The sequence below is a fragment of the Dendrobium catenatum genome, unplaced genomic scaffold (genome assembly GCF_001605985.2).
Source record: "Dendrobium catenatum unplaced genomic scaffold, ASM160598v2 fragScaff_scaffold_783, whole genome shotgun sequence".
Taxonomy (NCBI): domain Eukaryota; kingdom Viridiplantae; phylum Streptophyta; class Magnoliopsida; order Asparagales; family Orchidaceae; genus Dendrobium; species Dendrobium catenatum.
Window position 1 is genome coordinate 136948 of NW_021319245.1, and position 21773 is coordinate 158720.

At 36.3% G+C, this 21773-nt stretch overlaps 1 protein-coding gene across 2 annotated transcripts in view; it reads right to left on the reverse strand.

The window, feature by feature from the left end:
• Window positions 1-13982, reverse strand: part of LOC110105933 (GTPase Der) — a 67243-nt gene extending 53261 nt beyond the window's left edge. For both annotated transcript variants that reach the window (XR_003701410.1, XM_020835624.2), the window contains exons 1-4: window positions 13345-13982; window positions 13019-13243; window positions 12676-12932; window positions 5827-6044 (exon numbers count right to left, since the gene is read on the reverse strand). Coding sequence is in view for 1 of the 2 variants with exons in the window: in XM_020835624.2 (XP_020691283.2) it covers window positions 5827-6044; window positions 12676-12932; window positions 13019-13243; window positions 13345-13751 (1107 nt within the window). In the remaining variant the exon portion in view is untranslated. The remainder of the gene's footprint in view (window positions 1-5826; window positions 6045-12675; window positions 12933-13018; window positions 13244-13344) is intronic.
• Between the last annotated feature and the right edge of the window lie 7791 nt (window positions 13983-21773).

Sequence of the window (21773 nt, forward strand, 5' to 3'; positions counted from 1 at the left end):
TACCTAAAAGGGATGAGGATCAGTCATCTCAGCCTATTAGGATCTCTGAGGATCCTGAAAATGTTGCATCATTAAGAGGCTGTGCACCCAGTGTAGATCCTACACCAATAAGAATAGATGTGTTAATGTAATGTCAGGGAACTTAATGCAAATGCAAATGATGAGTATGATGATGCAGATGATGGAAAAGAAGCAGTCTATGGTGGGATCTATAGCACCTGGTGTTCCATCTATAGTTACACCGGTCACTCCTACTACTCCTAGTAGTAGTACAAATATTAAGGCAGGTGATCCTGTTAGTGCAGAAGTGGATAAGCATCTAATGCTTTTCTAGAGTTTAAAATCTCCATTGTTTAAAGGAGAGGTTGATGCCAAAAGTGTTGAAGATTGGATCAGCATGATAGAGAAAGTTTTAAATAGAATGAGATGTCCTGAGAATCGACGTGCATCCCTAGTAATCTTTATGTTGGAAGGTGAAGCAAAAAAATGGTGGATGAAACAACAACTAAAGAAATTAAGAGGTAAAGGAACAAATTATGTGGGAAGAACTTGAGCAAATCTTCATAGAGTGGTATATTCCTCCATCAGCAAGGCAGGTAATGCAAGAAAGTTTTGTAAATCGTAAGCAGAGAGCAAATAATGTTATACAGTATGAAGCATAATTTACAGCCCTGTCAAGATATGCTCCACAGCTTTTCATTGAGACAACCTTTAATCCCTCTTCCCATAAAGGAATTTTCTGAAATGATTGAAAGTGCTAGATTGTTGGAGAATGATGTAGAAGTGGCTAAATAGAAATGGGATAATTATGGTAGAAAGAGACAGTGATCACAAAGGTGGATCGTCAAAAAGATAGACATTCTATCATAAGCAAAACAACAGTCTTTCTATAATACAATTTGTTAGAAATTGAATGTAAAAATTATTGTTTTTATTCATGGAGTAAGTGTTAGATTACCTGCGGATGATCATTTAAATACCAGTACTGCATGTTTAATCAATTTTATGATAGCTAGTAGAAAGATTCCAGCAGACTTTATAGTACTTTTATTGGTGGAGTTTGAAGTAATTTTGAGAATGAATTGGTTGGTCATATATTTTGCCAACATAAAATGTTGGAAGAAAAGGGCCAGGTTTTATTTTCCTGGTGAAGAAGTATTTTATTTCCAGTATGAAAGTGGAATCATTTCCTCATTGATTGCTTCTAGTCATGTGCATAAAAGTCTAAGAGCGGGTGACATGATTTCATTAGCAAAATTAGAAGCAACTAAAGAAAAAAAATGATGATATAAATTTCATTCTGGTAGTAAATGAATTTGTAGATGTATTCTCAAAGAAATGAAAGAATTTACCTCTAAAAAGAGAGGTAGAATTTTCAATAAATCTCCAACCTTTAACAAATCCCATTGTGAAATCACCTTATAGAATGACAATCATGAAATTACAAGAGTTGAAAAGTCAGTTGGCTGAACTAATTGAAAAGGGTTTTATCAAAGCCAATTCATCTCCTTGGAGTGCACCAGTGTTATTTGTTAAAAAGTATGATGGTTATATGAGACTCTGTATATATCAAAAAGAATTAAATAATGTGACAATAAAAAACAAGTATTCTCTTCCAAGAATTGACCATCTATTTGATCAGTTAGCATATGCTTCTGTATTTTTTAGGATTGACTTGAGATCATGTTATCATCAAGTTAGGGTGAAAGAATGTGATATTGATAAAACTATTTTTTGCACTAGATATGGGCACTATGAATTTTTAGTTATGCCATTTGAAATAACCAATGCCCCTACTGTATTCATGAATATGATGAATAGAATTTTCAAGTCTTCTTTAGATCAATTTGTAATCATTTTTATTAATGGCATTTTGATCTATTTTAAGAATGATGAAGAGCATGCAGACCATTTGAGAATTGTCCTGGAATTATTGAGGCAGCATAAACTATTTTCCAAATATTCCAAATGTGAATTTTAGTTGAAGAAAATTTCATTTTTGGGACACATTATCAATGGAGAATGAATATTTGTGGATCCATAAAAGATTAAAGCGATAGTAGACTGACCAATACCCACTAATACGACAGAGGACATAAGTTTATTGGGATTAGCAGGATATTACAGAAGATTTGTTTAAGGTTTTTCTCAAATTGCTTTGCCTTTATCTAAGTTAACCAGGAAGGGAATTAAATTTGAGTGGACTGATGATTGTGAGCAGAGTTTTCAATAGTTTAAACAATATTTAACAACTATCCAGTGTTGACAATTCCTTCTGGAATTGAGGGATTTCAGTTGTTCAGTGATGTTTCTTTGAAGGGATTAGGTTGTGTGTTGATGCAAAATAAAAAGGTGATTGCATATGCTTCGAGACAGCTTAAGCCTCATGAAAAGAAATATCTTACCCATGATCTATAGTTGGCTATAGTGATATTTGCATTGAAAATTATGAGACACTAATTGTATGTAGTAAAATGTGAGATTTATATAGATCACAAAAGCCTAAAATATATTTGCACTCAGAAGGAATTAAATTTAAGACGGAGAAGATGTTTGGAGTTAATAAAGGATTATGATGTTGACATCCAGTACTGTCCAAGCAAGACTAATGGAGTAGCTGATGCATTGAGCAAAAAGTCCATAACACAGTTGAGTTATATGTTGACTATTAAAGAAGGGTTGATTAGAAAAACAAAAAACTTACAATTGGAAGTCAGAGTCTAAGGAGATCAAGATTCGATTAGTCTTAATCATATGTCAATTCATCATTCTTTAGAAGAAAGAATCACTGAAGCTCAGAAGATTAGTAGTGAATATCATAAACTTATTGAGTAGTGGCAATTAAGAAATAGAAAGGATCTAAGGTTCAATGATCAGGGAAGAATCATGAGCAATAGGCATTTATGGATATCAAAGGAATCAAGTCTTGTTAAGGAGATTTTATATAAAGCCTGTAATTCAGGTTATTCATTTTATCCTAAAAGCACAAATATGTATAAAGATTTAAATATTTTATTTTGGTGGTCAGGAATAAAAAAAGATGTGGTTGAATATGTAGCTAAATGTGAAAAATGTCAAGTGATAAAAGTGAGCATCATAAACCCAGTGGCATGTTCCAATCTCTACAAATCCCATAATGAAAGTGGGAGGAAATAGTCATAGATTTTATTATAGGATTTCTCAGATCAAAGCAAGGATATGATTGTATATGGGTTGTGAATGATAGACTATCAAAGCCAGCATATTTTCTACCTATTCGTCAGACTAATTTAAGTGCTGGGAGATTTGTTAAGATTATGTGTTCTAGATTTTGGTGGTAGCTGGAAAGATCATATTTCATTAATAGAGTTCACTTGTAATAATAGCTACCAATTTAGTATGTATATGACTTCATATAAAGCTTTATATGACCAAAAAAAATGCATAACTCACTTGAGTTGGTTTGAAGTTAGTGAAAGACAATTATTGGGTCCGCAGTTAGTGGATCAAGCTATTGAAAATGTCCGATTAATTAGAGACATATTAAAAATGGCTCAAGATCGCCAAAAAAAATGATGATTACAAGCATAAAATAAGAGAATTTGAAGTAAGAGATTTTGTATTTTTGAGAGTGAGACAAATAGCTTACAAATTGGCACTACCTACAGATATGTCTGATATACACAATATTTTTTTTATGTATCAATGTTCAAAAAAGGGTCACAAATGAAAGTCAAAAGGGTTCTTCAGAACGACATTAAAATTCAAAAAGATTTGACTTATATTGAAGAACCTGAAATGATATTGAAAAAGAGATATTCGTAAACTGAGAAGCAGAGTGATTCCATTTGTAAAAGTAAAATGGAAGCACAGATCAATAAAATATGTTACATGGAAAAAAAGAGGCAGAATTGGGACAGAAGTTTCCCTCACCAACTTGAAGATTTATGAAAAGTTGAATTTTGAGGGCGAAATTCAATAAGTAGGAGAGAATTGTAATATCCAAAATCCAAGTAATGGTGGTTATGAAAAAAAAAAGAAAAAAAAACAATTGATTATTGTTAAATAAATCCCTAGTAGTGCTATGGATAAGGCGAAGGAGTTGATTGCACATAACTTAGGAGGAGAGGAGGCAAGTTATAGAGAGATTTGGGATATCATTGATGCTCGGTGGGAGGTCCAGTTGCACAGTCATCTACATGCAGCAGCTTATTATCTAAATCCTCAATTTCAATATTCATAGAGGAAATCTTCAAACCCGGAGGTGAAGCTTGGTTTGTATCACTACATGGAACGACTAATACCAGACCAAACCGTTAGGAAGCTTATAGATTTACAACTTGTTTTATTTCAGAATAAGGAGGGATTTTTTGGTCTACAAGCAGCAAAATCAACTATTGTCAAACGGTCTCTAGGTATACTTATTTTTGTAAATGAATAATACTTTAATATGTTCTGATTATCATTTTTCTTCTTGAAAATAGTTGAATGGTGGACCCAATTTGGTGATTACACCCTTGAGTTACAGAGTTTTGTTGTTAGAGTTTTAGGCCTCAATTGTTCTTCTTTTGGGTGTCAGCGAAATTGGAGTACATATAGTCAAGTGCAAACAAAAAGAATAAATCGACTTTCAACACTCAGAATGAACTCCCTTGTGTATACTATGCACAACAAGAGGTTGATAGAAAGAATGTTGAGGAACAAGAGGTTGAAGGATGATGAGGACCCGTTGGTGTGTGATGATGTGGCATCTGATAATAAGTGGTTCATAGATGATGAGACAGATTTATCATTATCAGACTGCAACTAGAGGATCTAAGTGTGGATGTCTTGAGGGGCACATCCAATACTACCACACCACACACATCTACTAATTTTGTAGTACAACAACCAAATAAAGGTATTTCACAATTTTTTATATGCTGGTATTACATTATATTTATATCAATTGGACAATTAATATGATAATGATCATTCTTATCGAACAGGGAAGAGAAAAGTAAGTCACATTGAAGATGATGAAAATATGACATTCATAGATACAATTGGATAAAAAGATTCCCTTGAAGACCCATTTAGAGATGGGACATGATTAGATTTTATATGTTCTTTTTTATTTGTACTTTGGGAGTTTTAATAGTCAAATATTTTGTGATTCTGTACTTTGGAACATGATTTTATTACATATATTTTCTTACTTTCTACTAATTTCACTTGTCATTTAGATGTTTTTATTGTATGATAGAACATTACTATTATTTACCTGTTAAAACCCTTAAATTCTCATTTACGCAATTCTTCGTCCGTGAGGCTTACGCCTTAGACCGCCTCGATGCTTATTTACGCAATTTTAAACCTTGGTATTTATCTTTGTTTGAAGTCTAAGCTTGAGGTATGTAAACTTCCCAGTGATGTACTACTTTTGATTTATGTAGTTGTTCTATAAGTATCTCATGTTGAAATTTAAAAATTATTAGTTGCTTTCGTTTGATGAGATGAATGAGAACTGTTGGATGTTTTATAATGATTTTCAAAAGTATCGTATGATCAAATGATGAAATGTTTATGTTAACAATACTCCATATGCTATTAGAGGGTACTATGGGGCGTTACATATCTCGTGTTCTATTATTACCTATAGCCTTCTAAAGAGATGGAAAAAGTGCAAATGCCCTCAATAAAATAAGATGCCAACAACTATCACTCCTTATATTTACCTAAAAGCATCAATACTACATAAGTTCATTGAATCGCTAACTACTGACAGAGGCAAAAATAAGTTTCTTATAGAAGAAAAAGAATGTCTTAATAATTGTACAGATATAAGAATGCACAAGACCTGTTTACCAAATATATAGTGCGGTCTTCAAATTGAAACTTGGCTCTAATTGAATCTCTTGTCAAGCCAGACTCTGGCCCAACCAGAACTCTTTCTTCTTGAAGCAAAGTATTCAACAGTGTAGACTTTCCAACATTAGGACGTCCCACAATTGCCAATTGTAGGGATACCTTGCTCTCTGAATTCTCACCGACTTCGACTAAGGCATTTTCATCACATTTCATATCTGTAAAACAGTAAAACATCTTGGCCCAATGAACTTCTTAAATTTTATATGTGCAGTAACCAAGTGAGGATTGAAAAAAAAAAATTTACAAAGAGAGTTCAAATTTTGTAAACTAGTTAGTGTCACTTCAAAAAACTAGATCCTAGCTCAAATTAAAGTACCAAAAGAATGGCAATGTATCAATGAATGTTTGCTACAGCATATCTATGTAAATCAATAGACTTGTTTGGTTTGTAAGGAGAATTGGCACAAGAAATTAAAAAGATCCCTTTCAAGGGAAACTCTACCTTTGACACGTTGAGAAAAATGATCATGTTGTCCACCTCTATATTAAATGCTTGTGATTGTTAACTATTACTAATGCTTAGATAAAAGAGGTTAGCATCTGAATACTTCTTAAATTTTCCTTGTCGTGATAGTGACCTTCTTACTTATAATGTTATCCTCCTATAGTGGTTCTCCTCAGACTACAAATCATAAATACCAAACTCACGCTTTTGAGATCAAGTATAAGTTCGAGGGCTTCAAAAATAAAGAACTTGTTCTAGGTGATCTAAGTGCCCTTCCTAGAAGTTACTATACTAAGATCTCATTTAAGTATAAAAAAAAAAAACTAGGATGGGTGGTGGGCACCATGTCCAACAGCCTCAAAACTGTAATTGAGTATCAACACGTCCAAATGGTTTTACCAATCACTTGTATATCCCTTGGCAAGTCTTAAAACCAATTATTTGAGTATCCTCCTCCCCCTCCCACAAATGGATTTGGATGTAGCCAAACTTCATGTCTAGTTTGGGGAAGTATTTTGCTTGTTGAAATTGATCAATCAAATCCTCAATTGCAAGTTATGGATATTTATTTTTTAAGGTGATTTTACAGAGTGCTCTTTAGTAATGCTCTTTAGTTAATGCACACCCTCCATCTATCATCTTTCTTTAAAACAATATGACTAGTGATCCACAATGTCATAAGCTAGTTTGAATGGCTCCTTGCTCCACAAGCATCTTCATTTGCCACTTGATCTCATCATTCTCCAGCATCCAATGAAGATTTAGCACTTAATTTGGCAATTGACCTCATTCTACTAAAACTTGTGATTAACTTTTTTTTTCTTTTTTTTCCATTTTTTTATCTTTTTTTGAGGAAAACTATTTGCCTCGTTGAATTATTGGGGGTATCTCTACAAAAGCGTGTTAAGACCATGACTTATAGTAGAGAATAGCATATGAAAAATAAAGGAAGTACAACTTCATGCTGTGATCCTCTCAAGCAGGAGAATTAATACAAAACCAAGACAAATATGTAACTTTTCTAATAGGTACAAGATCAACAAATTTTGGAAAAGAAAAGGGAGCGCTATTTCCTAACATAAGAAGGCATCTTTGCAACCTCCTATGATAAATAGCAACCTGTTCCCACAAGGATTCCTTAAAATAATATGGCATGTATCTAAAGGAACAAACTCATCATGAGTGACTTCATCTATTAAATATTTTGTAATTGCATATTTGAAGGTCCACTATTTTGCAAACCTGTACTACTCTTCTCTGTGAACTCATCCCAATGCGCAATGCTTGTAATGTGGGCTTGCTTCCAATCCAAACTTCTGCATTAATGCTTCAATAATCAAGTTATTTTGCACCCCATAGCAAAAAAATAGTTTATACCGTTGTCATTTTGACTTGCATAAAAAGCCTAACAGAGATTCTCCTTAGATTGCTCCACAACTTCCTTTTTTTGTATTTTACTTATTTCAACATGTTTCCTCGATAAGGATTGCAACTATGAAAAGCATACACTAAAAAAACTCATTTAATATCTTTTATAAGCACTTCACCTGATATTTGAGAGTAATAAATTCCACAAAAAATAAATGATCTTATTCCATGATTTAAATTGTTTTAAGCTTTTGTAACTGTTGAAACAGAGAATTAGAGAGGGAAAAGCTTGCCTTTATTCATTACAATCTTCCCTATTTATAGATCTATACAAGATATCCTAATGCGGAAATAATAAATTGCAGATTTAATACATAAATAAGAAAATAAAATCTTTCCTAAATTTGTTCCCTCATTATGGCGTGATCCATGAGAGTATCCCACGGATTGATCTTTGTGTCCGTCGGATCCTTTGTACTAGGAACGGCTGGATTTCAACACTCCCCCTCAAGCTGGGAAATATGGATCCGTCATTCCCAGCTTGTCAATCATACGGAGGAAGACAGAACTGTCCAATCCTTTAGTAAGGAAATCTGTAAGTTGATCCTTTGATGATACATGGTCAACACTTACTAGACCACTGTCTAGTTTTTCTTTAATAAAATGTCGGTCCACTTCTATGTGCTTGGTTCTGTCATGCTGGACTGGATTGTGGGCTATGCTGATTGCTGATTTGTTGTCCCACTTAACCTTCAGATCTTCTAGGATTATTTTAATCCACAGTAGCTCACATATTCCCAAGGCCATAGCTCGATATTCTGCTTCTGCACTAGATCTTGCCACCACATTTTGTTTCTTGCTTCTCCATGTAACTAGGTTACCTCCAAGAAACGTGCAATACCCAGAGGTACATCTTCTATCAACCGGTTAGACCTGTCAATATTTGATCTGACCCGAAAACCCGATCCGAACCCGACCCGGAATTTTCGGGTTTGGGTTGACCCGAATCCTAAGCGGGTCGGGTTCGGGTTCGAAAAATCGACCCGTTTGCAAAAACGGGTCGGGTTCAGGTTGACCCGGCGGGTTGCCGGGTCAACCCAAAAACCCGTTTATTTTAAAAAAAAAATTGAAATTTCGGATTTTCCTATCCCGCCCGCTGCCCGCCTGCCCTGTGCCCCGGCTGCCCCGCCTGCCCCGCGTCACTGCCCGAGTCTACCCGGCTGCCCTGCACTGCCCCACTGGCCACTGCCCAGTGCCCGCATCGAGCCCCACGCCACGCGTGAGCGTGACATCGCGTCGCGTGAGTCCGTGACGGACCGCTGTTCGCCCACGTCACTATGACGGTGACATCGCGTGAGCCGTGAGATATATATATATCTTTCTCTCTTCTTAGTATCTAATACAACAACAACAAACAACAACAACATCAAGCCTTTATCCCACTACGTGGGGTCGGCTACATAAATCATTTTTCTCCATTGTGTCCTATTAAAAGTCAAATTCTCGTTTAAATCTAATAAAGAAAGGTCATTCCTAATATTTTCTAATCAAGTCTTTTTAGGTCTACCCCTACCTTTCTTAACATAAGTCAAATCTAATACCTCTACTCTCCTAATCGGGTCATCGGAAGGCCGTCGTTTTATGTGACCAAACCATCTAAGGCGACTCTCTCTAATCTTATCTTCTACTGGAGCTACTCCAACCTTTTCACGTATATGCTCATTTCGTATCCTATCTCTAAGGGTAAAGCCACTCATCCACCTGAGCATCCTCATCTATGTCACACTTAACTTAGTATTGTGCTTCTCTTTTAATGGCCAACATTCGGCACCATAAATCATTAAAAGCTAAGCTCTTTGCATCACAAATAACTTTTTTAGATTCCTTACGAGCCTTTTTATAGCTTTCCCAATTATCAGAATTTTTACATCTAAATCAATTTTTTATAATAATTTTTCTTATTTTTTATCTTTTCTTGCACATTTGGACTCCACCACGAGCTATTTTTACTATTAGGAGTTTTTCCCTTCGAAATTGCAAACACATCTTTTGCAAAAATTTTAATATCACAAGTCGCTTTTTCCCACACAATATTGACATCCTCATACACAGTCAGAATCTTAAGATCTAAAATTTTACTCTCAAAAAGAATTTTGTTAATATTATTTAAATGCCTCCATCTAATCCTAGAAAATCATTTTACTTTATTTTTTTTATTTTTTAGCCCTTTATTTTAAAATCAAAAGCTAATAATCGATGTTTGGTACATAAATTTTCACTCGGAATAACTTTACAATCTTTGGAATCTAAACGACCTAATTTTCTTATAAGAAAATAATCAACCTGTGTTTTACTAGATCCATTTTTATAAGTAATAAGATACTTATCTCTTTTCTTAAATAAGATATTAACTATTAAGAAGTCATAAGCTAAAGAAAAATCTAATATAGTCATACCACCTTCATTTATCGTTTCAAACTCATGGCCACCATGGATGCTTTTAAAATCATCTACCTCTCTACCAACATGTCAATTTAAATCTCCTCCAATAAAAACTCTTTTTTCAAGAGGTATATTTACCAAACAAAAGTTATTTCTTCAACATGGCCACCATGGACTTCAACCAATCTTCTCAAAACATTAAACAACTAACAAAAGTTATTTCTCCCAAGTAGAATTAGTGCTTACGAGTGTAATAAAGTGATTTGCGAAATTCTGCCAAATGGAAAAAAAATAAAGGGGAGCTTCAATAAAAATTTAACAAACACAAGGATAAACAGCTAATTAGAGTTCATCCAAATCCCAAGAGCATTGATGAATTATCTCACATAACACCTTCCTAGTATGGTTTCTTCCGCATGAATCTTTCATCACAACTCTTTACTTGATCCCCTACCTCTTGCTACCTTAAATTTCTAGGTTTGAGAGGTTAAATAGGGAAGGAGGGATCTGAAGTAAAGGAAAAAAGAGTGGGAAGGGGAAGAGAGAGAAAGAGAGAGAGAGAGAGCTACCATGTTAGAGGAGAAATTAGTCTATGCGGACACCAAACCGTCAGGAGGCGAATCAGAGTGCGCCACGTCACCGAGTAAACAGCCATGGTACACATTAAAAAAAGTTATGTGAAGCGCTATGATTTGCCTCCGGACGACGTCCGTATCCGCACAGAATAATTTTACGTGTTAGAGATGAGATAAGAGATAGAACTATGCTTTCTAGGAAGAGGAAATATTACGTGATAAATGATGAAAAGAAAAAAAAAACTTTTATGGGCCACAATTTATATCCATTGGATTCATTAAAAATAATAAGAAAATTACATGAAAATCTATTGCATAACTTATCATACAAGTGATCTAACTTATATAAGATCAACTCATGCTTAACAAATCCTAACAACCCATATGTCCAAGGGATGAACTTCAAAAATCTTCCCTTCATTTTTTTGTTTGGTTGCAGAAGAGGTGGGATTGAGGGAGATTTTATGGAGATTAAATTTAAACATCACTTGACTTCTTCAATCATTTCTCTCTCCACCTAATATGCTGGTACTTGTTCTTTACTTTATCTCCTTGCCTTAGAAATCCATAGCATGATAGGATTTGATGGTGTAATTTTCTTCATAAGTCCTAGAAGGTTTCATAGACCTTCTAAAAGGTTCTTCAAATCTTCTAGAAGGTCCTTTAGGCCTTCTATAAGGCTCTTCAATTCTTCAAGAAGATTCTTTAAGTAAGACTTTTACGCCATCTAGAAGGTTACTTTAGGTAATCTAGAAGTTTCTTCAGGCCTTTTGAAAGGTTCTCCAAGTCTTCTAGAAGGTTCAAGAAGTTTATTCATGATTATTTTAGAAGCTTGTCAAAGACTCACGGATCAAATCTAAATAGTCCGTCGTGTAAATATTTTTTTCATTGTCTAACTTTCTACTCATTTTAAGAAATGTCTTCCATATTAAGATTTTCATCTATAAAAATATACACTAAGACACCTCACTCTGAATATAATTTGTAAATACTTCATGTGCTATTTCTATTTAAGGTCTAACTTTCTTTATAACTCCCAGAAGATTTCATAGACCTTCTAGAAGGTTCTTCAAATCTTCTAGAAGGCCCTTTAGACCTTCTATAAGGTTCTTCAAGTCTTCTAGAAAATTCTTTAGGCAAAACTTTTAGGTCATCTAGAAGATTCCCTTAGGAAATCTAGAAGTTTCTTCAAGTCCTTGGAAGGTTCTCCAAGTCTTCTAGAAAGTTCAAGGTTCATTCAGGATTATTTTAGAGGCTTGTCAAAGCCTCCTAGATCAATTCTAAATCACCCATTTTCTTTTTTCTTTTTTTTTCAATGTCCAACTTTTTACTCGCTATAAGAAATGTCACTCATATTAAGATTTTCATCCAAGAAAAATATACACTAAAACACAACACTTTGAATATCATTTGTAAAAGCTCACATGATATTGCTAACTGAGGGTGACAAGTTCCCTCAAAAAATAATTGATCATTATGCATAACTTTAATTGCTTAGGTTTTTGTGACATAATATCAACTATAGTAACTAACTAGCTCTCGCCAAAGAATCAAAAAACCCAAAGTAGGGAAAGTTACATAAATATCACTTTATTACATGCTATTTATATATCTAACACTCAAAATATTAATATTACATATACAAATTTAATATCAAATATAACACTCTTATAATTCATTTCTACCATTCATACAATCCTATAAATTTTAATATTTCATTTTATGCACCCAAACTTGTTCTATGGGTGGTAGGCTTGTAATATTAATATTTTGGGTGGTAGATATATAAATAACATGGAATAAAGTGGTATGTATGTAAATCCCCCAAAAAAGTATCCAGCAAGAATAGGAATGAGAAATTAATAACTAGCTAGAATGACATAATTTGGCACTAAGGAAATGAGGTTTGAATAGTTAATTAAAGCAAGCTAGAGATTCAATACCAGGATGGCATACCATTAGGAAGTTGAAGTGCATAGTCTTCCAACAAAGGTCGAAGGGTCCCATAGAGTTCCGCCATTCCCAGCCCAGTCTCTGCAGATATTGCAATCGGATCACCAAATCCCAAGCTATGAGCTTCCCCAGCAGCCGCAGTAACAAGCCCTCGTTCATCAAGTGATTCGGACTTATTCATGGCCACAATCGTGTGGATGTTAGATGCATGCTTCCGCATCCACTTCCCTACTTCAAGATCAAGCGGCTGGAGTCCATCCCTGCCAAAGTTCCAACCAAATCAGCGCAAGTAAGAAACTCAGTAAACTAATGTCATCCTAACATAAATTAAAAACAAATAAACAACCTCACATCAATCAAGAAAATGGCCAATTGGGTCTTTGCCAAAACATTTCCTGTCATCTCTGTCGTTCTACTGAGAATAGTACCCGATGTGGCTTCCGTCTCCAACCCTGCTGAATCCAAGACCTTAAACCTCAAATCCCCCAACTTGGCAATTCCCTCTCTGATGTCCCGAGTGACATGGTCATCAGGGGTGTTGTACACGAGTGCCTCCCTCCTCCGAATCAAACTAAAACAACAAAAAATCAAACCAAAATAACTAAAAACCAACGACAAAAAGAATCCATTATCAAAAAAGCTATTATCCCTAACCCAAGAGAGTAGACTCACCGGTTGAAAAGTGCAGACTTTCCAACGTTGGGACGGCCAACGATTATCACAGTTGGTAGAAGTGAAGGATCCATTTTTGTGAAGTCCACCCTCGATTTCATCCTCGCTTTTTTGTTCTTGGACTTAGTTGCTAAACCAGTTGAGGGCGCGAGCACCGTTTTTACATCGCATTCTACCGCCGTGCAAAAACCTGAGGATTGACGGCACAGCAATGGTGCAGCTGCCAGGGTGAAACCCGAACAAATAGTTCTATTAATGTGTTTCCCTAGTGTGGGTTTGGGTAAAACAGATTGAGAGAGCGGGAGAATGCCAATTAGATGGCCAAGCCCATTGCGCATTTGGAGATGAAATAGAAATGCGACATTCTTGCTTCCGCGAAGGGTTGCCCCAAATAAGGTTGTGGCCATCTGGAAGTAATGATGGTTAACAAGGAAAAGAGAAAGGAAGAGGTTTTTCCATATGTTAAGCTAGGTTTAGGGCAACTACTCGCATATATCAAGTATGAGAATGAATACGGGGCAATTAGAGTTCAAAGGAACTAGGGTTTCGCTTGGCGAAATGAAGTATAGACGAAGAGGCGGCGACGATGGAGAGGTGGTGGAGCAACGCCGGTAGATAGAACACAGGAGCGCGCAATGGTGGAGAAATTATTGCGTGTGGAATCCGATCACAACCATGTGTTGGGTTTCTTACGTGGAAAGGGTTAAACAGTCAATTGACTTGCGTAAACCTCGTAAATTCGATCCGTCTTCCAGCCCGATCCGGAAGATTTAGGTTGGCACTTCTTTTTTTCAGAATTTAAGGCGCGCACGAATCACCGCAATATATAAAGCTTAGAGCCAAAATTTTCGCAGAGAAGCCAAAATTTCGCAGAGAAAATGCCGATGAAGATGGAGATTGATCTGGAGGAGGATGTTGGTTTTTATGAGCAGACAATATTTTCGCAGGTCTCGGAGGAAGCCGATAACCTTGAGAATGCCGACGTCCCGGAAACAAACGCACATGAAGCAGAACACGTAGAACCAGTGGATTTGGACGAAAAGTTCAGCATCTCGGTAAAGTTCGCCTCCTTCAAGTTTTCGTTGTGCATTTATTGTGTTTAGCAAAGATGCGGTTTTTTATCAACAATGTGCATAATGTAAAATTGTAATTGATTTAAAAAGAATACTCGATGTTCTCTTCTTCTAAAGCATTATTGATTTTTATTGGCTACTGTTACAGACCGAACACATTGTTGTGATCGGATTCCACACGCAATAATTTCTCGCAATGGTGACAGCAATGAAGAGGAAAGACGCCAGCAGCACGTATCGACAGCCAATAGCAGCGGCTTCAGAGAGCATCAATGGTGGCGGCGGGGCTGCGAGTCCGGCATCGAGGAATTGCCTGCCTGAATTTTCAATGAATCAAGCGGCTTTGGTGCGTACTCGGAATTTCAATAATAAGTTCAATGATGCAAAGATACCTAAATACTTAGTAGATTTTATTTAAAATATCGAAATTGAAAAAAATTATGTTTTAATTTAATTAAGTTAAAATTAGTGATATTTTTATATCATTTAAAAGTTTGAAGGCTCTATAACTAGAACTTTTATTACATACGCTCATCTACGTTCGGTTTTAGGCAAAAACGTGCTTGTACTCGGTACTCGGTACAACTCGGTACTCGGTACAACTCGGTACTCGGTACAAGCACGTTTTTTGCCCAAACCGAACGTAGAGGAACGTACGTTCACTGGATAAAATAAAAGTTCCTATAACTAAATATAAAATTTAGGTCATAACTAAGTAATATCGATAGGAATTTTGGTATTTATGTAAATTTTTAAGAAATTTTGTGATATATTAAATTTTGCTTAATGATTATAATTTAATTTTGATTCCATGAATTTGTTATATTCTTTACATATCAAAGCACGTATAGTATATTTACTTCAAATAAATTTTTTATTATGTTTACAATTATGCCAATATATAAGACTGTTCAATACACACCAAACAAACACATATACCAGAGTGAATCCAAGGTCCACATGCTAGGCTACTAGTTTTACTTTAGATTGGAGGGATTTGAAGGTAGTATAAGGCTTCATTTGGGACGATTTTCTTATTGTTTTTTAAGACCGCTTTTAAGTACAAAAAATTAAAATTTGTGTACTAGAAAGCTATTTTAAGAAGCAACAATAAAGCCATCACAAACGAAGTCTATAATACGGTAAACAGCAGACTTGTAGACTTGCTGTTTACCATATAAAAATTGAACCGTAGACTTGCAGACTTGTTGTTTACCATATAAAAGCTATTTTAAGAAACAGCAAGAAAGCCATCACAAACGAAGTCTAGAATATGGTGAACAGCAGACTTGCAGACTTGTTGTTTACCATAAAAAAAGAGGAGGTTGACCTCTTGTTGTTTACCATATAAAAACTGAACTGTTGTAGACTTGAAGTCTTGCTGTTTATCATATTCTTGAGTTTTGACTTTTGAGTCTTTTGAGTTTTGGCATCTAATATGTCGGCCACTCGACTTGTCGTCTGCGGGTCAGGACTCAGGAGATTAGGTTTTCATTTTTCTTTTGCCATTACAAAAATATTAAAATACTCATGGTTGTTGTGAATTTATGATTTATTAAGTTGTTATGTTGGACTTGGACTGTTGGTGTTAAATCTGTTGACCCGTTGTTGACTAGCTGTCTTACTGTCTAGCTTCTAAAAAGTGAAAACAGTGGATCTGGAATTATTTTATCGTTCTGGGATTTGGAGATTAGCCATTATGAAATACGAATCATGAATCTATGATCGGCCTGTGATAGCAATCCAATTAGGCTTTGAGAATTTGAGACTGTGGTTCTGTTTCATTGTTATTTATTGTCAAATTATGAAGCCGCTATAATGCTATTGTACTAGATTGCTAGTACTATTTCAATTCTAAACTACAATGTTTTTTGATGTACCATATTACATTATTAGTTTTTTACTAAACTAATATTATAACTTGTGTAGTAGATTATGTGTTTGGTGAATAAATATTTAAATATTTAGTAAGTGTGTGCATTTTTTTTGTGTTTAGATGGAGGGTTCTAATACAGTTGTTTATAGTAATCCTTCTGAGCAAAATGAGCAAGAGCCTATTGATAATGACATAGAATGTGATAGTGATGAGTATAACAATGTGGATGTGGGTGAGGTTGGTGATAATGCAGTTCGAAATAAAGAAAAACAAAAACAAAAAAGAGGAGGTTGACTTCTACTACTTGGGGACATTATGAAATGTTGCCACTTGGTAATGATGACAAATAATGTTGCAAATATAAAAAATGTGGGGCTATTTACATGTCTGATAGTAAAAATGCTATAGGTAATCTGAGACATCACATTCAGAACTGTAAAAAGCGGGACTCCCATGATATTGGTCAAGTTATTCTTCAAAGTAACACAAGCACTTCTATTTCTATGGTTGAAAATAAGTTTGATTATCATGAATTTATTAGCTTGTTTATTGCATGCATAATTAAGCATGACCTACCTTTTTAGTGTGTGGAATGGTTTGGTGTTAGATCAATACTTCGATACTTGTGTCCTGATTTATATATTATATCTAGAAATACTACACGAAATGACTGTAAGAAACTGTTCATTAAGGAGAAAGCACATATACAAGCCCTTTTATGTAGTTGTAAAAGTATAGTATCTTTAACTTCTGATTTGTGGACTTCCATTTAATATCAATGGTATTATTTGCTGTTGTTGTTGCCATGCTAGCAGCTTTGGCTGTTGTGCACCATGCAGCAGCTGCTTGCCTGCTTCTGGACCTGATTGTGGTTTTTAGTTTCCTGTCTTGTTACTATGTATTTTTCTAATTGCCTTGATGCTTTTTCTGGACATTGTGCTGGACGATTTTCTTCTGGACATTGTCTCTATGATTATGTGACTTTATTTCTGGACATTATAATTCATGTTTAATGTTTTATTATATATTCATATGAAAGGTATTCCGACTTCAAGCTCTGTTGATGTCTCATTGCCTTGATGCATGATTGTTATGTTGCGGTCGTTCTGCAATTTTAGCACTTGTCTAGTTGTATGCCACTTAAATATTTAGTTGCAAGCCTGCAGCAGTGCAGCTTTCACTTTCTGGTTGCTCACTTAGTCTTGTCTTCTAAAATTATGCTCAATATTGATGGCAGATTTTTTATTATAATATGACAATGATGAAGAACCTTGTGAATTTATAGAATAGTAGTAATACAAAAATAAAAATGTTTTGCAACCAGGTTACAAATTGAGGGAATGAGATTTATTTGATTTGAGCAGATATTATTTCACCTAATAGATACTAAAATAATAAAATTTGTATTCCTAATTTGTAATCTTGGAGGAAAAATTTTTAAAATTGTTGCAGACTTGTAGATTATGCTTCATCAATTTTCACTAGGTTCATTCTGAGCCTAAGGCCCTAAGGCCTAAGTTGGTGAGCCCTAATGCATTCAGGACCTTGACTGAGTTGACACCTTCAGCTTGTGGCTTTTAATTAATTTTTATTGCAGGTTCATTGATTATGCTGACTGCTAAGATTTTCATTGTTCAAAATCCAGATTAGATGAATGAGTGAATGACAAAGAAGCTAACTGCTCGAGAAATTGTATTTGTAAAATGTAATTTGTAATGTATCAAATAAATTAGAAATGATTGAAATGTAACTGCTTGAGCGACTCTTGTAATTTTTTATATATTTTTTTAAATGTGTTGAATTAATTAAAATTTAATTGTATACATTTTATTATTTCATTGCATTTTGAATTTATTAATTTAGTTAATATCCCTGTTTTATTTAAAAAAAAACTGGGTTGGCGGGTCAGGTTGACCAGACCCATGTTTAATCAAGGTCGGGTCCGGGTTCAGCAAGTGGACCCGTATAACTAAACGGGACAGGTTCAGATGGACCTGTTTAGCTTCGGGTCAGTTCGGGTTCAACCCGAACCCAACCCGACAACCTGAATTGACAGCCCTAGCTCAATGTAGTAAATATACATCACATAGAGTGCATCACTTGTGGGAGTTGGAAGAATTAGTGTCGTGTTCTTCATTTGGTTACCATGAACATAGTCGGCGGGCAATGTTGGTTGGAGGGACGCTAATCGAGGGGACAAATATTGGAAGGGTTGTAGTCAGCGGGCAACAGTGATTAGAATGAATGTAATAGGTGGATGACGAAGGTCGAAGGGGCCTTAGTCGACAAATAATTTAAGTTGGAGAGACCGTAGTCGAGTGATGGTAGTCGAAAGGATCGTAGTCAACTAACGGTGGTCGGAGAGACCGTAGTCTAATAATGGTGACCGGAGATACCATAATCGGCCAGCGATAGAGGAAGGAAATACTATGGTTGGGCGACAGTGGACAGTAAGATCATAGTCCGGTGATGGTGATAAGAGAAACCATAGTTAGGCGACAGTGATCAGAGAGATCGTAGTTTAGCGATTGTGGTGAAAGATACTGTCGTCGAGCAATGGAGGTCGGAGAGACCGTAGTTAGGCGAAGATGGCTGATAGGACATAATTGGCTGGTGACGGATGTTAGAAAGATTGTAGGTTGCAGGCAAGTCGTATTTGGGAGGAGATCCAGCGTCGATGGCATCTAATAAGAGTTATGGCAATAGTTGGAGAATGGATAGAAGTTCAGTGATTGCATGTGGTTAGGAAGAGATCCAGCGGCAGCTGACAACATGTGAAAGTCCAGCGTCGGTCGGTAGTCAGGAAGAGATCCGGAGGTAGGAAAAGAATGAACGGAAGTTCGACAATGACTGATGATCGGGAAGAGATCCAGTGACAGCCGACGAACGATGGAAATCTAGTGACAGTCGATGGCAAGAAAGAGATTCAACAGCGGTCGACGACAAAGGAGCACCCTAAGTTTTCTCCTATTCTTCCTTCCCCCTTCATGTGAAGAATTGGGGGCTATTTATACTTTTTTTTTGGAGTGGCATGGTAAGTAAATATGGAGAAGATCAAGGGTGTGTTGGGAGTATTCCATCGGATTGCTCATATTGATCCCCATGATCATGAAGCATTTGTCAAGCATTTAGACGTTATAGAGATGTTACAATTGAGTGATGTTGGACTCTTTAGATTTGTGTCGTCGAGCCGCTCGATTTTACTATATGCATGTCATATTCGGATATCATTTGGTAGTCCAATTAATATTTTGAAGCTTCTAAATAGACTTTACATTTGATTTGAGCTCAGATTGAATCAAATTTGATGTCGTTGGGTTCATCTCCTTGAGATGTTCAATTTGACTATAAGTTTCACATGATCCCAATTTTAATTTTTGGAACTTTAATCTCATATTGGTATCGAGATTCGTGCCAGATCAAGACAATTTTTTGTAACATATCAATCATAGAAGAACATTCTTTTTCCAAGGACCTTGTCCAACCCAATCAACATATTAATCTTTACAAAGCATCTAAATTCAATTATTAGTAGTATTAAAATAAAAATTAAAGCAAAAGAAAAAAAGAGAAGTTCAAGCGAGTATATGAAATGATGGCTTTAAATATAAGAATGAAATAATTGCACACGAATAAACATAGGTTATATTGTCATTGATTATTAGAGCCTCAAACTGTAACAACATTCGAAATTTTAGTGCATCCAAGAAAGCTCCGCTTACCATATTCGGTTTGATTCATTATCGAACATTACAGTAGAGTAAGTGTTAGCTCGACAATCATAAACTGCTCCCATATCGTATTGCCAAGGTCTTCCCAAGATGATGTGGCACACGTCCATGTCCAATACATCACAAAGAACCTCATTGGCATAGTGCTTGCCGATTGAAAAGGACACTTTACATAGATCGGTCACTGCCATTTCTACCCCTTTTTTGACCCAACTGATTTTATACGGGTTGGGATTCTTTGTGGTCTTCAATTTCAAAGCTTGCACTACAGCACTTGAAACCACGTTTTCTGTACAGCCGCTATCAATCAATAGATCACAGACCTTTCCCCCGATTATACATTTGGTCCTGAATAAAGCATTTCGCTGCGATGAACAAGGTTGTCTCGGAGCCATCAATAACTTTTGCATCACACAGATAAGAGGTTCACCAACATCGCCTTCAACATCCTCCAAGTGTTGCTCCTGCCCCTGACTATGCTCGCTACCTTCTTCTTCATCAGCTTCGATCAATTGCAACTGCGGACGTGAAGGGCATTCATTGGACTTATGGCCTACTTGGAAACATCGGAAACATTTAATACTTGCATTCTTTGCATATGGGTTATCCTTCACAGTAGTCTTGCCACGTCCAATTGTTCGAGCTTCATTAGTGCGTCCTGATGCATTTGCGGCTCCGGAAACTTCAGTTGGAAATGCAGCATTCTTCCCATTTGTATCAGCACTCCTATGACTACTTATAGTCTGCTCCAGAGCTGGTGTCGTTCTCTTGAACGGATAATTGCGATTATGGCGGAGTGCTTGCATTTCAACCTTTAATGCATAATTAACAGCTTGTGATAATGACCACACCAAATTCAGCTCCAATTTGTCATGAATAGAGTCTTTCAGCCCGCCGATGTATCGAGCTACTAATTGATTGGCCGTCTCGTTCAGATTGTTCCTGGCACTCAAACGATAAAATTCTTCAGTATAATCGTTAACAGAACGGTTACCTTGGCGGCAATGCTGATATTGTTGGTAAAGCATTTGTTCATAATCAGTCGGAAGGTAGTGCCCCCGCAAGAGCTGCTTCATTCTCCTCCAACTCCTCACGGCTCCTCGACCTTCCCTTCTCCTTGATTGCAAAATCTGCTGCCACCAAGCACTGGCTCCGGCCTTAAGCCTACACGCCACGTACCGCACCTGTTTGATTGGCTCAATCTCCATATAATCAAAGAAGGTTTCAACTGACCTCTCCCAATCTAAATAATCTTCTATATGCAACTTTCCATCAAAAAAAGGTATGTCCATCTTAACTCGTAACTCACCGTGCGATCGATTCCTTTCTCTAGGATGCCTCCGCCTAAACTGCTGCATTTCTTCTCCTGAGTCCGAGAGTTCCGAATTTTGAGCTCCATTGATTTACAAATCCGAATCAGACGACTCCTCCTCCTGGACTTCCCGCTGTCGTCCCCGGTTGATGTCAAGACCTTGCCAAGCTATCGGAGCATTTCTGTTGAGAGCCAGACGGTCTAAACGAATAGTAATTGCTCTCAGCTCTTGGCGTATCTCCTCATAAAACCGATTGACCTCCATTTCTAGCTCCTCTGTTCGACGCCCCAACCCTCGGTGCGCCGCCCAAAGAGCCTCTAGGCTGTTGTCACCGCCGGGAGCCACCCGCCTGCTGCTTTTGGCCATCTAGCTCTGATACCAATACTGATGTAGGATCGCTGTAGATTGCATAAGCAAAACAGAGGAAGCAATGGAA